Genomic DNA, 15,084 nt, shown 5'->3' with positions numbered 1-15,084 from the left:
GGAAAACTAGCTTTAAGTTAAAAAAAAAAAAAAATTCATAAGCAATCATGAGGACTATTATTATAAAATAAGATAAGAATAAGGAAATAATTAATTAAGGAGTTGAAAAAAGAATCTTAACGATGTGTTTTGTTCATCAGTAGGCATATATTTTTGTTAATTGTTTTCGTTTTTAAGATGTTAATTAAGTTTTTCAGATTTCAATTTATACCCTAACGCTGAGTCGTATTGAAATGTATAAATGGGATACGCAGTAGCCTGAGTAGGTTTGAAATTTTAAAACAAATGAAATAATTTTTTTTTTATTAGATATATAAAAAAGGAAGGGATCATTATGATAAGGACACTTATTACTATTTTTGGAAAAATGTAAAAGATTAAGGAGAACGACATTTTTTTTTGCAACAAGGTGTTGTTGGTGTTGTTGTTGTCAAATATGAAAAATAGTCAGTAACAAGACGTAGTTGAAATTTTATCAAAGGAATCTTAAATGGTTTTTTTTAAAGAGTGATGAGAATAAATCTTTGGTCTTTATTTAGAGTTAAGATTAAATAATGAGGCACTAAGGTTAAAGAAATAAAAGTATTACAATTGGTAACAAGGTAAAATATATTTTTTTTTATTAAAAAAATATTTCATGTGTATCATGTAGGTGTAGGGGTTACATTAAATGATTGATTGACTTATTTGATTGTAAATTTATATATAAATGTATATCTTAAGTAATGAATAAATAAACATATCTTGTTTTTATTAGATAGATTTTCTCAAAATTGTAGAAGTTGTATACAAGATTTATTTATTTTTATTTATTTTGTTTTTGTTTTAACCAGATAACTTGATTTTTTTTTTTGATTTATACAAAGAAAGTGTTTTATCAAATTTAGCTAGGCTTGAATAATCAAGAGAACTAAAAGATTTACCCGACGATTGATAATGAAAAAAAAAAGAAACAAAGGGGAAGTTGACAATTTTTAGTTTTCCAAATTGAAATAAGTTTTAATTTATCAGTGGGGTTAAGGTGCGATCTTCATTGGAATAGCCATATTTTTGTACTGTTAGTTTACTAAGAATATATCTTGGTTAGCCAAAAAGAAGGGTGCGAGTTCTAGTTCTAATGCCACGAACAGTTGGCACAACATGGTGTCAACGCAATTGGTTGGAACAGATGTTACTGCTTCCAGAGAGACTGATGTCTTCCTCTGCGCCATTGATCAAAGATGAAACTTAACCCAATGACGATGTTATTAACAGCCTCTTAAGAAGGACGAACCAACCAGCTAGATGCACCAACTACTTCGTAATGGAGATGATGATGACAGACAATTGTATAAAGACTTGCGTTCCTAACCAATATTGAGGAACAACATACTATGATGGTGACGGAAATAAAACTTGAACTATGTATACCGAATTATTGAACTTATGAATCAAATGAACTATGTGTAAATATATCCAGCTATTGGACTGGATGAAATAACTGAACTTATTATATTCCGATATTGGACTTATAGAACTTTATAAACTTAGATGTGTGGTGATGGTTACCGGAAACCTTACAATAAACTATTAAAATAACCTACAGGAAGAAAAATACCGTATTTTATTGAACTTTCGTTCTATTAGGATTGAAGGCATTATGTTACACAATTGTGTAACAATACCCTGAAGCCAATAAATGACCATGTCTACTGTGAAATAACATGTATCCGTCAGGGGTTAATTTCATAGTTTGACAATTAACCACAGACTAGTGATTACTCAATAACCAGACGACTACGTAACCGGCCTACAGCTATGGACCGGTTGTAAGGACCACTGGACTATATAAGATCTCTCAATGGACTTCAAGGACAGAATTCGATTAGACGAGAATTCGATAAGGACAGATTGATAACGGAGATTCCGTCAAGGTCTCCCCCCTCGTGGGTAGGCTGGAACTCATGCGCTTGATATCCGAAATACTCTAACAGTTATACTACTATACGATCACGTGCCCGTGTGAGATATTGAACATTCGAACAATTCAACTTTAAAGACAGTTTGTGAACATTCGAACAATTGAACTTTAGAAACATTCTTGACTTTGTAATTACATAATAAAATATATTTATCCTATTACTGACTTCGTCACATCTCATTGGCAATCATACCACATCTTCTTTTTTATATTTCCATTTTTGGATACAAATTCGTACGAAACTTCAGGGTAAAAATGGTACAGTTAGAGCTGTAAAAGAAGCTGATATGAGAAATTTCACAGTCTATATTTACAGAAATGCAACCTTTGTAAATTGGGAATTACAAATATAGATGGAAACTTGTATACACATAACAGAAAGAAAGAAATAATAATAGCCATGTATTTGCAAACAATTTCAATCTAGCAGTTTATCAGTTTATCTCTGTCCGACATGTAAATGGTATTATTTAACTTTACAAATGATGATCAGTATAAATTTAATTGATTTCTAAACACAGCTGATTAACCCACCAGCATAACAAATTAAGTATACTTTACGAGTTTTTACAATCAACGGGTTGATGCCTCTGCTGGCGGTTGTTACGTTCTAACAGGTATAACCAGCGCAGTAGTTATGACATATCATGTGTGCAAATTATCTGTTTACGACATTTTGTATTATCAAAAACACTAAGGTTCACCTAGACGTTTGTGGCCTTAATAAACTGTGGCAATTCTGGTTTCCAATAATTCTAGAAAATACTTTAAAATTATGTTCTTGAACAAATGTGTTATGACTGTTTCATAATTATCGTATTTGTTTAGGAAAGAACACTGGTAAAAAGTAAAATAACTTAAAATACATAACTCAGAAAATTTTTCAAAATGGAAAGTCCGTAATCAAATGGCAAAATTAAGAGCTCAAACACACTACATGAAAGGATAACAACTTTCATATTCCGGATTTTGTACAAACATTTGCTTATGTCGAAAATGGTAGGACTTGGAACAGCGATTGTACTCACGCTGAAGTGCGATGGTAACATTGTGACGTTAACTTGTTGATATTTACGCTAAAGTGCAATGGTGGTTACGCTGTAGTGCGATGGCCAACTTAAGACTTTGAGTAAAAGCAAAATGCACATGGGCTGTTGTAATAAAATAACACCATTAATATTTGGATGCTAGCCTCTTATTTGGAAGATGTTTTAACTTCCGTTTAGATCAAACCAAAGACTTAAATTTTGGTTTTAATCTAATTTTCCAAGTCTCCAATTATTTTTTTAGCACGCAAGAGTATGGAATAAGGTGTTCAAAGGAGAAAAAAAAAGATTCAGCGTGTAGGTCTTTATAATAGTACTAAGAAGTGTCCTTCTCATTTACTTAAATATTATGATAAAACTTAATTTAAAAATTACTAACATTCATCTTCAATTTATATATACATGTTGTACCTTGAATGTCGGAACGGTATCGACGAAGTAAAATTACCGACAAGTAAATTTATGCTTTACTAATAGCGAAGCTTGTCAATTATTTCACGAAAAACAAAGATGAGAATGATAAATTTGGGAAGAACACGTAGGGTTTAGTCAGGTTAATTTCTGTCTGACTTGTGTTAGACTGAAACCATAAAAAAAACCAAGAGCGACGATGTTCTTTCAAAACAAAACAAACAAATCTCGGGAATAAAACATTATTATATGAACCTGATATAGCAAAATCATTGAAACATTCCCAATACTGTCATATATTTTTTTTATTTTTAAATTGCCCCCATAAAATCATGAGACGCTTACCGTAGGATAAATTAAGATTAATATTTAGATTACTAGTATACTGTATTTATCGTACAAAAAGTCCTCGGCATAATTCAGAATACTGGTTAGCCCATTTGGTGACCAAGTTCATCTTTCAGCCGCTTTGCTGCCTAAAATGTTTTAACATTTTTTTTAACCTCAACATGTAATGCTTAAAACTGTTCGGGACTTGAATTGTTTCTTTCTTTCTTATTTCCTTACTTTTCTTTGTTAACATGAAACCTTCATCTTCAAAACCCTATTCTCCTGCCTGCGAATCCATGTTGTATTTTGAAAACGTCATTTTATTCAAACGTCATACATAAAACCATCGCACTTCAGCGAAAGGACCATCGTACTTCGGCGTGGACCATCGCACTTCAGTGTGACCATCACACTTTAGCGTTCCCATCGCACCTCCGAGTCCTACATATTGAACCTGGTTTATACTGTAAATTCCGAAATTATTTCGAGGTTTTTATTAATTCGAATAATGCGACTGAGTGAGTATCGCAATAATAAGAACTCACATTCTTATATCTGATACATATATTGGTATAAAGATTCTCCTGAAATCGCAATAATTAATATTGAATTTTTGTCCATTTAAAAAAAAAGCAAGAATAAATGCAAGCAATAATTTCTGAATTTACAGTAGCTAGTTGAACCTCTCACTTGTATAAAAGTCGCATAAAATTCCATTATATTGACGCCAATGTGTGAACAAAGCAAATAGACATAATATGTAAAATTGTCAAAAATAAGGATACAGCAGTGTTGTAGAATAAATCACTATAAAAAAAATCAAAAATGCATATAGACAAAGCATATTGGCAAAAACGAAAGCGAGAATACAAAAATTTACCATAGCACAATAACACAATGACGGTCTGTATAACTACCAAGCCACGTCAAATGGATATTGGGATTGACGTTTAGGAATCAACTCTCATAAAAGGGGTAAGTTCATATTTTAGCTTTTTCCTTGCGATGCATGGCACTCACACATGAAATATGTTTAAGATAAAAGATTGTTATCACCATTACATTGTGATTCATTCACATACTATTGGATCATTTAAGTGACCGAATCGTGATGCATTGGATTGACAATACCTCCTTCTATTGATTGTTAACTGATGGTTTTCCTAGCTGTTTTTTCTGTAAGAAATTACATTTATTTTATTTCAAGTATTTATGAAGGGTTGCCATATCTGTGCTAGTAACTTCTGTCTTTTCTATTTGCTCTGCTAGGTCTGCATACATTGAGTCTTTTCGAAGGGCTTTGAGAAATTCATTAAATCCCTGTTCATTTTTACGCAAAAGCATGTCCATCAAATTCCTGTTCTTTTCCTGTGGCGTTTTACCAGATTTTATTCTCCTACTATCATCAACTGACACTACATTTCTTGATATTAGATGATCTACTATGCTCTCATGTTGTATGTTAGTGATAACCTTAACGTAATTCTTTTGTAGACGAACTTTATACAATGGAACATTCCAAACTTTCAAGTCTACAAAATATAAAAAGAGCGATTTTATTAAGTACTATAGAATGATAGAATAGATTACCTTAGCCGTATTTGACACAATTTATTTTTAGAGTTTTGGGTGGTCAATGCTCTTCAACTTTGTACTTGTTTAGCTTTGTAACTGTTTTAAATTGAGCGTCACTGGTGAGTCTTGTGTAGACGAAACGAACATCTGGCGTATTGCATTATAGTTCTGGTACCTTTGATAACTATCGACCTTTCATGACATAAGAGGAAGTTAAATCCAGAAAAGCGATGTGGACCGCATGAAATTTATAACATGTTGTTTTCTCTTTTCAACATCACTTGGTTGATACCTATGGCTATGTACTTCCATTACCCTAGTGTATTCTGCTCAATTGTTGTTACATTGGTACCGACATGATTTATAACAAACCCTTAGAAAATTTACTGTCTTCCAATTTAAAGATTATGCAGAAACTAAGGTTTCAACTCATTTGCTGCAAAGTTGGTCTTAAATGTATTTGTCTAATTTGTAGGTCCTTTTTAGGTATTTAGCTTTTCTACTGTTGCGGTTTCATTCATTGTTATCTTAAATCTAATGTTTCACGAAGAAGCTGAATATCGAAAGATCTTACATTTCTTCAATCAAATTGCATATATTGAATTGATATTTATGCGTTGTAATTATCAAACACATATGATTATTCCGTTAACATTTTTAAGAGAGATGGTAATTATACATAATAGAGTAGTGGTTAGTGCATCGGACTACTAACACAAAAGGTTTCTGGTTCGTTCCCCGTTCCGGGATAAAAATTGCGGGGACTGAATTTTCGGCTCTCCCTTGACACCATTTGCGAGTATGGTCTTGAGGAAACGATGATAGTACGTTGGAAGGGGACGATAAATGGCTGACACATGTTAAGAGAGATTCATATCTCTTGCGCGTAAAAGACATCCTTGTAGATTTCGAAAAAGAGCAGGTTAATGCCGCTACAAGGCCGCACTCACATCCGCAAAATGGAAAGGGATTAATATAAGTTGCAAACCTTGTTTCCCAATCCCATATAAATAAATATGTTTAAACTATACATATACACAATGTATGGTAAATTGCTTTTTTGGGTTGGTATTTTTGTTTTTAATCTGAAACCAATTCATAGTTGACCAAAACTAATGTCTTTGCAATAGAAATGATCGAGATTCTTTTCTACAGTTATAAGTCATAGTTCATTAAGTACCTGTTACGAATCAGGAAAATAGGACCTTAGATGAATTTTGCTATTATATGTCCCTTATAGTCACATAAATTCAAATACATCATGGGCTTTTCCATGGGTTTGAACATTCCCAGTGAAACTTAATTAGAAAAACATAGATACATATGAGAAATAAAGTGTAATTTTCATGAAAAGAATTAAAAGATTAATAATACAAACTTCAGAAACAAAAATGGCTTTTATCAAACTGTTCCCTGAAAGTTGTTGAAGGTGAAACCAAAGCAGATGTAATGAAATACACAAAATACTATGACAAAAAAGACATTTTAAAAAATTGTTATTTCTCCTAAGTGTCTGACGCGTTTTCCTGATTGAACTTCACTAGGAGTGTCAAACCCATGATGTATAAGACCTACAAATTCTGTAACATCATTTACAAAGGATGAAATTTTACAAGACACAAATGTGTCCTTCCTTTTTGTATCAACATCAAAGAAAACGCAGAAAATTTACCCCAACTATACTATTCCTTCTACAGAAAAATATGGCCTTAACACATATCGTGATGAAAATAAACTCATCATAGATACCAGGACTAAATTTAGTATATACGCCAGACGCGCGTTTCGTCTACAAAAGACTCATCAGTGACGCTCGAATCCAAAAAAGTTGAAAAGGCCGAATAAAGTACGAAGTTGAAGAGCATTGAGGACCAAAATTCTAAAAGAGTTATATTCTATCCATGGTGTTAATCAGATTCTCAACAATTCTAAAGATCTACTGCTTAATCTCGGATCACAATCTATGAAATTCTCTAGCAACATTAAGACTTTTCATTTTTCTACGCTTTACACTGCTATTTCCCATGGTCAATTGAAAGATCGACTTCGCCCTCTCATTAATCAGAGATTTTTGTATATAAAAATTGGAATCGTAGATACAAATTTCTTGTTTTTGGTTATAGTTATTCTTATTTTGTAAAGAACCATACTGATTCTACCAGAAAATATACAGAAAATGATACTACCAAAATGCTTGACTTTTTGATCGACAATATATTTGTTGAGTTTGGAAAATGATAATTCAACAGAAAGTCGGTATTCCAATGAGTACTAATTGTGCATCCTTACTGGCCAATTTGTTTTTGTACTCGTATGAAGCAGAATTCATTTTGAATCTTCTAAAAGACAAAAAGAAAAATCACCTTGCAAATTTCTTTAATTTTACTTTCAGATATACTGATGATGTCCTATTACTGAATATCCCATCTTTCAGCCAGTGCTTACATCTGATGTATATATCCCAGTGAAGTTGAAATTAAGAATACTACTGGCATTAGAAGGACTACTTCATATCTTAATCTTTTCCTCAATATTGACAATGGTCAACTTAACACTAAAATCTATGAGAAACGGGTCGATTTAAACTTCCCAATTATCATTATACAGACTTCATATCCAGAAGTGTGCTCCTACGCTAAAACTGCTACAACATAGTTATATAAGGAGGATATATTATTAGTTACATAGTGTGCTAGTGACCTTATACGATATATATTGGGTCAGTGAATTCCATATGGGGTGAGAGCGAAACACCATTTGGAATTTATTGACCCCTTACATATCGTATTAGGACACTAGCACACTATGTAACGAATTTATCTCACCGACTTTCTTAACATGTGATATTTAGAAAAGTGGCCTATAAAAATGATTAACTCTTCAATGCCGTTAGTATTAAGAATCTACTTCCATTATTCTATACAAAGAAAAAATGCCAACAATAACAATTTGTTAGTCTTAAATGTGTTTTATTAATTTATTTCAAATACATGAAAATATGAGAGAGAAACAAGTATGTGTCAATTATACACAGATGCTCCACTTGGATTATTATTTTCTATGTTCAGTAAACAGTGAACTTGGAGTAAAAAAAATAATTTGGAATTGAATACAAAATATAATATCATCGGGAACATGTACTTCGTTTCAAATTGATTGGATTTCAACTTCACCAAACACTATATATATCTTGACCCAGTTTAATCTGAACCGGGAACGAGAGACGGACGACCCGACGGAGAAATGCACGGACAAACGAACAGACGTACGAACGAACGGACACACAGACCAAAATAACATATGGTTTGGGCATACACAGTCAACAATAATTAATCTGCTTACCCTTAGGGAGCACCTGAGATCACCCCTAGTTTTTTGTGGGGTTCGTGTTGTTTATTCTTTAATTTTCTATGTTGTGTCATGTGTACCATTGTTTGTCTGTTTGTCTTTTTCATTTTTAGCCATGGCGTTGTCAGTTTATTTTCGATTTATGAGTTTGACTGTCCCTTTGGTATCTTTCGTCCCTCTTTCATAATTATCATTCGTCAATAAACATTTATGTTTTTCTATAAGCTGTATCACTATTGAATAAAGTATTACAGGTAATACCAAGAACTTTAACTTTTATTGCCTTTTTTGTCAGCAACTAACGGATAATGTAGGCATTATATTATCTATCAAACGAGTTGATAAGAGATGTTTAGTGTGGTAACAATTTTTACATTAAAACTATTTTAATGCATTAATTTCTTTAATTTTACTTAATTGATACGTATTAATCCATAGATGGTTTGAAAGTTCATATGTTTCATTAATACAAATTTATTAATACACAGCTATTGTATATATAAAGTTTATTCTTGGTGCAGTGTAGATGTGTTTACCTTAATGTGGGAAACTATTGACCAACAATTTATTTATAAAGTTTATTCTTGATGCAGTGTAGATGTGTTTACCTTAATGTGGGAAACTATTGACCAACAATTTATTTATAAAGTTTATTCTTGATGCAGTGTAGATGTGTTTACCTTAATGTGGGAAACTATTGACCAACAATTTATTTATAAAGTTTATTCTTGATGCAGTGTAGATGTGTTTACCTTAATGTTGGAAACTATTGACCAACAATTTATTTATAAAGTTTATTCTTGATGCAGTGTAGATGTGTATACCTTGATGTGGGAAACTATTGACCAACAATTTATTTATAAAGTTTATTCTTGATGCAGTGTAGATGTGTTTACCTTAATGTGGGAAACTATTGACCAACAATTTATTTATAAAGTTTATTCTTGATGCAGTGTAGATGTGTTTACCTTAATGTGGGAAACTATTGACCAACAATTTATTTATAAAGTTTATTCTTGATGCAGTGTAGATGTGTTTACCTTGATGTGGGAAACTATTGACCAACATTTTATTTATAAAGTTTATTCTTGATGCAGTGTAGATGTGTTTACCTTAATGTGGGAAACTATTGACCAACAATTTATTTATAAAGTTTATTCTTGATGCAGTGTAGATGTGTTTACCTTAATGTGGGAAACTATTGACCAACAATTTATTTATAAAGTTTATTCTTGATGCAGTGTAGATGTGTATACCTTGATGTGGGAAACTATTGACCAACAATTTATTTATAAAGTTTATTCTTGATGCAGTGTAGATGTGTTTACCTTAATGTGGGAAATTATTGACCAACAATTTATTTCTCCTATGCACTGATATTGATTTTCGCATCATGGACTGAAATTTGATTTTCTATTGTTTCAAAATGTATCAAGTCAAAAAGAAATCAAACCCATCTGAGGAACTTTTTTGCATCTACAAAGTATTATCAAACCAAATACACTCTGTGTCGAATGTCACACTAACATGCGCAGAAGTACCAAAATATTATATGTTTCAGTATATATATATTCGTTGCATGTGTTTATGACCACTTTAGTCGTACCTTCATTTTCAGCAGATACTAATGTTGTACTTGGACTCGTTTCCTGTATATCACATTTCATTTCATTAGCGATATCTTCGTATCCATAATTATGTAATCCATCAACAAACACACTGTAAGTAGGTTCTCTCCTCTTGATCACAATATCCAGCAATGCTTTGTTCTGATCATCTTGTCGAGGATAATGTTCAATATCACGTCTGTCGTCTGCTGATATCACCAGATGTGTCATCATATGATCTAAAATTTGACTGATTTGTATGTCCTGTATGATTCTGTCTGCATTATCTCTGATTTTATCTGTAATTGTTGTAATAAAAAAATTCATTTAGCATGTAAGTTGACTTAAAATATTAAAATGATTATATTTTGTATTCAGTTATTATACTGCATTTACTAATTTCTTTTCAAAATATGTATTGTCAAGCAAACGAAAAGTCTGAACTTTAGTCCAAGTTTTGAAATTGCACGCATACAAAATATGGAATTTAAAATTTGAGCACAGCTCAAACTCTCAAGACAGTATCTAATTCTATGGAAGAACCTTAAACTTTAGCCCACAGATATGATATTCCTGTATAAGAAGCAAACTCCCGAAAATGTACATAGATATATAAAGTGATATTCACAGTAAAATAGATGTTTTGTCAAGTTTTCCTAAAGCGTTTATACCGTAATCAAACTAAATTCATTTGATGTGTTTTGATTGATATTTTGTCTCAGGTACATTTTTCTTTAATAATTTGTTAATGTTTTTAAAGACCAAACAGCCTATTTATTTCTACCAGTGATTTTTCCTAAAAATTTTGTGTGAAGGTATTTCATGATTTGAATAACAAAAAATGATGAAAAAAATTTGGGGTCACCGACTTAGTTTTGTTGCTATAGCAACCTTAGTTTCGTGTTTTCCTGAATATTGGCATCATATTTGCTTGTTATATAAACTCTCCAAAAATCCTTTATATCAAACTTACAAGCATAATTCTTGTTTCACATTAAACAGTAGATTTGTATCTATCAAATACATGTTCAAGAGTTTAAGCCTCATATTGTTTTGATCTTTAAAAATATGATTTATTTCATTCCCAGGGGCGTAGCTACCCGGAGGCACGACAGCACGTGCATCCACGTCGTTTTCACAAAAAAAAAAAAAAAAAAAAAAAAAGCAGAAGAGAGAGAGATGAGTTGGTTAATCGGAATCGGAGACTGTTGGTATCTTTTCCGTCTATCCCGGATATTAGTTTGACAACCTAGTTACAAGTGTTGATGAAGCTGTTCATTCAGAAAAAGATCGTAGCTCCGAAGTTGCGTGCACATTGATTCGGCATGCAAAAAAAGAAATGGCAAAATAAAAATTTATAAATTGAATGTTAAAGGAAACACCTATGTTGTCACTTTTTTTAATTGATGAAATCTCATTAAATAACGACATTTGGTTTCAAAATATTTATTTTTTTTGGAGATTATGACAAAATCGGAAGGTTACTTGTATCTTTTACAAGATTTTTACTTTTTAATTTGTAATACTCAGTCTAAGATATGTAGTTTTGGAGCACATTTTACAGTGTACAGTTCATCAGTTTGGAATGAGATGTACCAATCGGCATTAGAATTATCAGATCCCTTCGATATTGTTGAAAATATGCCGAGGCGATGTGGTTGACAGACTACCGGAGCCAATCACCCTGCAACCACGCCAAAACAGTATTGGAAAGTCTAATTATTTTTTGCGTTCATAGACCATATGATAAGGCAACTGGAGAGTGGAGTCGCGTCAAGTTATCAGAAAATCGCTTCTTTGTGCTGCTTCATCGTGTTGTAGGAAATATCACAAACGAACAAATCTCAATATTGTCTGAAACATACGAAACTGACCTAGCATGTAATTTTTACGAATTCAATTGGGAGGTCGCTCGATGCCGAACACGTACGCTGGTTTATAACATCTCGCGAGTGCTACCATGCCATGATGGCCCTGAGATCTATCAGTCACGGCACTACGTATGTAATTGAAAACAAATGTACGATCAACAATCAACAACGAAAGTTACATAGCATTACTGCATATTCATCGGGATTTCAGTGTGAATGTTGACAAAGTAATAGAGAAGTTTGTTTCTGCCCAGACCCAAAGAGCAGATTTTGGACAATTTTGAGTAAATTCTGTATCACAAATATGTGTTGTTTATGTATTACTATATTCAGAAGATTTATTAATAGTTTTACATTCATAAATTTTTATCTACATTTAGCTCCTCTTTTAACCGTCCTATGACCGAAAACCGAAAAAAAAATTCTGCATAATAGGGTCCCAAAATTTTTTCGCCTCGCTCCGCTCGGCGGAAGATGCTTCCACATCGTTTATCTCTAGCTACGCCCCTGATTCCCGCCAAAAATAAAACGTAAAAATGAAAAACGTTTCCAGTATCAAAAAATATCTACCAGTGATTTCTTTATAATAATTTCAAGAAGGAAAGTGCCACGTGTACTCAAAATAAAGCCAAAAACAGTGTATGTCACCGACCTTTCAAAAAAGTTATGAGCAATTTTCATGTTATTTTCTTGTTCGTTTCGAAGAAAAGAGTTGTCTTTCTCCAGAACATCGCATCTGACGTCATAGTACAAACTTCCCTTACTGGCGCACTATTTGAAAAGAAATCGCAAATTTGACGTTTGAAACCCACATTTAAATTTCCAAGAATAACAACTATAATCACCTACTTTATTATCTGGTAATACAAGAGATTAAATGCATGTGTCAGTATTAGATCTTATGATGTTGATGCCGCACAATATCAACCTTCAGAAACCCCATCCGTCGGAATGAAAAATTGATTGAAAAAACAACCTTTCTCGCCGCTTTTGTTAGGAAAGTCTGTTTTTGTTCTCTGTCTCTCATTAGCAAAATTATTGAAAATAAAGGAAAGATGGCACTGGCTAACTACAGAGTATTTGACTATAGCAGACTAAATGTGTGTGTTTTTTTCGCGTCAATTTCAGAAGTTTGCCGTAACGAACTCATTTGCTACTGTTGACAGACGGACACACAAAGCATGGACGGACTTCTTTATACCATTATATTTTCCGACTAAGACGAACGTATAGAAATTATTCCATCTAGTTTGTGAAGTCATTATTTCTGAATATTTAAGATATAGGGAAATTAAAATTATAGGTAAAATATATGAATTAATGTTTTTGATTCTAAAACGTTATACATCTACCATGAAATACAATCCCTGTTATTACTACCTCACATGACGATGTTTTGAAAAAAACGAGGCAGTAAACATAAAATACAAAAAGTTTTTAATTCAAAAATTAATTTAGAAATCATTTTCTGTTGAAAACTACAAAGTTAGATTTCTCCAACAGGATAAAATATTATAAATATAATTTGCTAATTTTGTAAATTAAAAAAAAAGACAAGGTTGTTGCCGGAATTGAAAATCGAAATTTGTTTTCAATCTTTCCATCTCCCAATTGATACGATATTCCCGTGCTTGCATTTCCTATCATGATTTTCTTGATAGAGGTTTGCTGCTCACAAGGAAGCTATTAAACCAAGAGTTCCAAATGGTGAAGTTGAAATCATCCCTTCGTAAATTTTACGGACGCCATCACGAGTTGGTTGACCGTAATGGAATAACCGTTTCACAAATGATATCGGATATGTTCCTTACGTCGTAACTACAATCCCCTTCCCTTTCATGAATATGACCTACCGAATTAGACTATTTACCGGATTTGTAATCACATAAGCAACACGACGGGTGCCACATGTGGAGCAGGATCTGCTTACCCTTCCGGAGCACCTGAGATCACCCCTAGTTTTTGGTGGGGTTCGTGTTGTTTATTCTTTAGTTTTCTATGTTGTGTCGTGTGTACTATTGTTTTTCTGTTTGTCTTTTTCATTTTTAGCCATGGCGTTGTCAGTTTGTTTTGGATTTATGAGTTTGACTGTCCCTTTGGTATCTTTCGTCCCTCTTTTCTAGGCAAAGTTTTAGCTAAATGAAAGGGAGAGATTTTATGTTGGATATGTTTCTTGGAGCAATTGTTTTTGTCATAAGTTAAATTTTTGTTTTGCCTTACAGCTGATTTCCTACTGCATGTAGAGTAAAGCTTTGGTTGGCTTCCTTGCTTTGTTTGTATAAATGTTTATTCAAGCTTTGTAATTAAGATTGACATCTTCATAAATAGGTATGTAAACCTGTATATATGATAATTCAATTGGACATTAACAAAATATACCAACAAAGCAAGCAACTAACTAAAGTGATGATCTACATACAGAAGGAAATTAACTGTAAGCTTCAGTCAGATCAGGCGAAATGTTTATCATTTCTTCTTAAGACAAATTGAAATGAAACAAATAAAAAACGACAATGACCCTTTGTCATAATTATAAGATTTGGTCAAATAAGCAGTGTAAATAAATTTTAACTTCATTGCAAGGTCGGACATTATTTTACGAGAATCATCCAGACATTAGTTACATGCATACGTTGCCAGTATGTCGATACTTCTAGGAATAATTTGTTATCGGCCTGACCTTCTGAATACTCAATTTTTTAAACTTTTGAAAAATTGACATTAAAATTTGAAGGATCAAATCATAGGAAACATGTGTATTAAGTTTTAAGTTGATAGGACTTCAACTTCATCAAAAACTACTTTGACCAAAATCTTTAACCTGAAGCAGGACAGACGGACGGACAAACGAACGAACGGCCGCACAGACCAGAAAACATAAATTAGATATAAAAATAAATTTCACCTATCTAATAACCCCGGTAACCTGTACACAA

At 32.5% G+C, this 15,084-nt stretch overlaps 1 protein-coding gene across 1 annotated transcript in view; it reads right to left on the bottom strand.

The window, feature by feature from the left end:
• Positions 1–2,248: 2,248 nt before the first annotated feature.
• LOC139525508 (uncharacterized) overlaps positions 2,249–15,084 on the bottom strand; it is a 165,069-nt gene continuing 152,233 nt past the window's right edge. The window contains exons 26-27 of the mRNA XM_071320900.1: positions 10,277–10,576; positions 2,249–5,279 (exon numbers count right to left, since the gene is read on the bottom strand). Of these exons, the coding sequence (XP_071177001.1) occupies positions 4,945–5,279; positions 10,277–10,576 (635 nt within the window). The 3' untranslated portion in view covers positions 2,249–4,944. The remainder of the gene's footprint in view (positions 5,280–10,276; positions 10,577–15,084) is intronic.

This window comes from Mytilus edulis, chromosome 5 (assembly GCF_963676685.1).
Source record: "Mytilus edulis chromosome 5, xbMytEdul2.2, whole genome shotgun sequence".
In the NCBI taxonomy this organism is placed as follows: Eukaryota; Metazoa; Mollusca; class Bivalvia; order Mytilida; family Mytilidae; genus Mytilus; species Mytilus edulis.
Note: the sequence above shows the minus strand (reverse complement) of the source record. Positions and strands in the feature narration are given on the sequence as shown.